This window comes from Poecilia formosa, unplaced genomic scaffold (genome assembly GCF_000485575.1).
Source record: "Poecilia formosa unplaced genomic scaffold, Poecilia_formosa-5.1.2 Scaffold480, whole genome shotgun sequence".
NCBI classification, from domain to species: Eukaryota; Metazoa; Chordata; class Actinopteri; order Cyprinodontiformes; family Poeciliidae; genus Poecilia; species Poecilia formosa.
This window is the reverse complement of record NW_006800419.1, coordinates 340,466-342,053: the sequence shown is the minus strand read 5'-3', so window position 1 is coordinate 342,053 and position 1,588 is coordinate 340,466. Positions and strand designations below refer to the sequence as shown.

Sequence of the window (1,588 nt, the reverse complement as noted above, 5' to 3'; positions counted from 1 at the left end):
GGTTCTAACTGGTTCTGACTGGCTCTGACTGGTTCTAACTGGTTCTGACTGGCTCTGACTGGTTCTAACTGGTTCTGTCCCCCAGTGCCTCTGCCTCCTGCGAGCAACTTGAAGGTTTATGACGAGACGTCCAGCAGCATGAGGGTGAGCTGGGAGGCGGCGGCCGGAGCGAGCGGGTACCTGCTGCTGTACCGCTCCATCAACGCCTCAGAGCCTCAGGAGGAGCAGGAGGTGAGGACGCTTCAACCCGCTCCGGTTCAATCCCATTTAATCCGCTTTAACGCAACTCTGGTCCGTTTGTCTATAAACTCTGGTCCGGTTGGTGAGGTGTGAACGCTAACTGACCTCTGACCTCTGGTCCTCCAAACCTTGGTCTGGGTTCGGTTTGTGAACGCCAAGTGGACTATAGACCGCTCCAAAAGCAGGAAGTGGACTACAGTACAGGGCATTCTGGGAGAAATCCTCCAACTGCTAAAATCTGATGCCTCCATCTTGTTTCCATCTGGTGAAGGAGGAAGTTGCCTCAGAGGTTTTTGTGTCGTTTCCTTCAGTGGTTCTTGGTGCAGCGCCCCCACAGGTGCCACATGGCTAATGTTGCCTCTTTGGTCCCAGTTGAACCAATTCTCCAGACTCGGTGATGTCACATAAACTCAGTTGGGCACATGTGAAACACTCCAGCTGTTACTTGTTTGTGCTACAAAATGGAAATAGATGATACCGGCCCTTTAAGAGGAATCATCACTTGGAAATGTCTGAAATGGATTCAAGTATTCTCCAGGTTTGGTTCATGATGGAAACAGAGAACAGAAAAAATATTTATGTCCCAAACGGTTGTTCTGCCCCCAGACTGCAGTGCCCCGAGTGGAGAGCCTCAGATCCACCTAGTTTAGAAATTAAAACGTCAAATGAGTTTTAATGAAACACCTGAAGATGATTCGAAAGCTCAGTACGTGTGTGTGTGCATGCGTGTGCGCTTGCGTGTGTGTGTGTGTGCGTGCATGCGCTTGCGTCTGTGTGTGTGTGTGTGATCTGGCTGATGTCCTGCAGAACCCGGTTCTTTACTTTTCTTCTTGGATCTGTTAGAGACATGAGGCAGTTCTGATGCTGACCCGGACCCAAACACTCAGAACTACACACGTCTCCCCGGTTCACATCTGGACCGGGTCGGCCCAGCGCTGCTCGGCGGGTCGGGTTACAGCTTCCAGATGGAGGTGCAGCTGCAGCACCAGAACCAGCCATTTAAAGAGACGGAGGGATGAGCTCATGTTCTGACGGGCCGGGTCAGAACCTCTGAGCGTTACGCTGCAGCCATCAGAACCGTTTCCAGATGTTTCCACATGGAAACTCCATGTTCAACATGTAGCAGGCTAACAGGCTTTTATTTTGAAAATCCTGGAGCTTCCTGTTCTTCTGCAGCCACGTCCTGATTCTTCCTGTCGCTCCTTTGCTGCTGCCGTGCCTGAGCAGCTCAAGGTGACCTTGACCTTCTGGACGACCTTGATGACTAAAGCCGGCTGATGTTGATCAGACGTTGATCAGACGTTGATCAGACGTTGATCAGACGTTGATCAGACGTTGATCAGACGTT

At 51.2% G+C, this 1,588-nt stretch overlaps 1 protein-coding gene across 1 annotated transcript in view; it reads left to right on the top strand.

The window, feature by feature from the left end:
- Nucleotides 1-1,588, top strand: part of col12a1b (collagen, type XII, alpha 1b) — a 105,837-nt gene that overhangs the window by 57,015 nt on the left and 47,234 nt on the right. Inside the window, exon 22 of the mRNA XM_016664328.1 lies at nucleotides 86-231. Coding sequence (XP_016519814.1) covers nucleotides 86-231 — 146 coding nt within the window. The remainder of the gene's footprint in view (nucleotides 1-85; nucleotides 232-1,588) is intronic.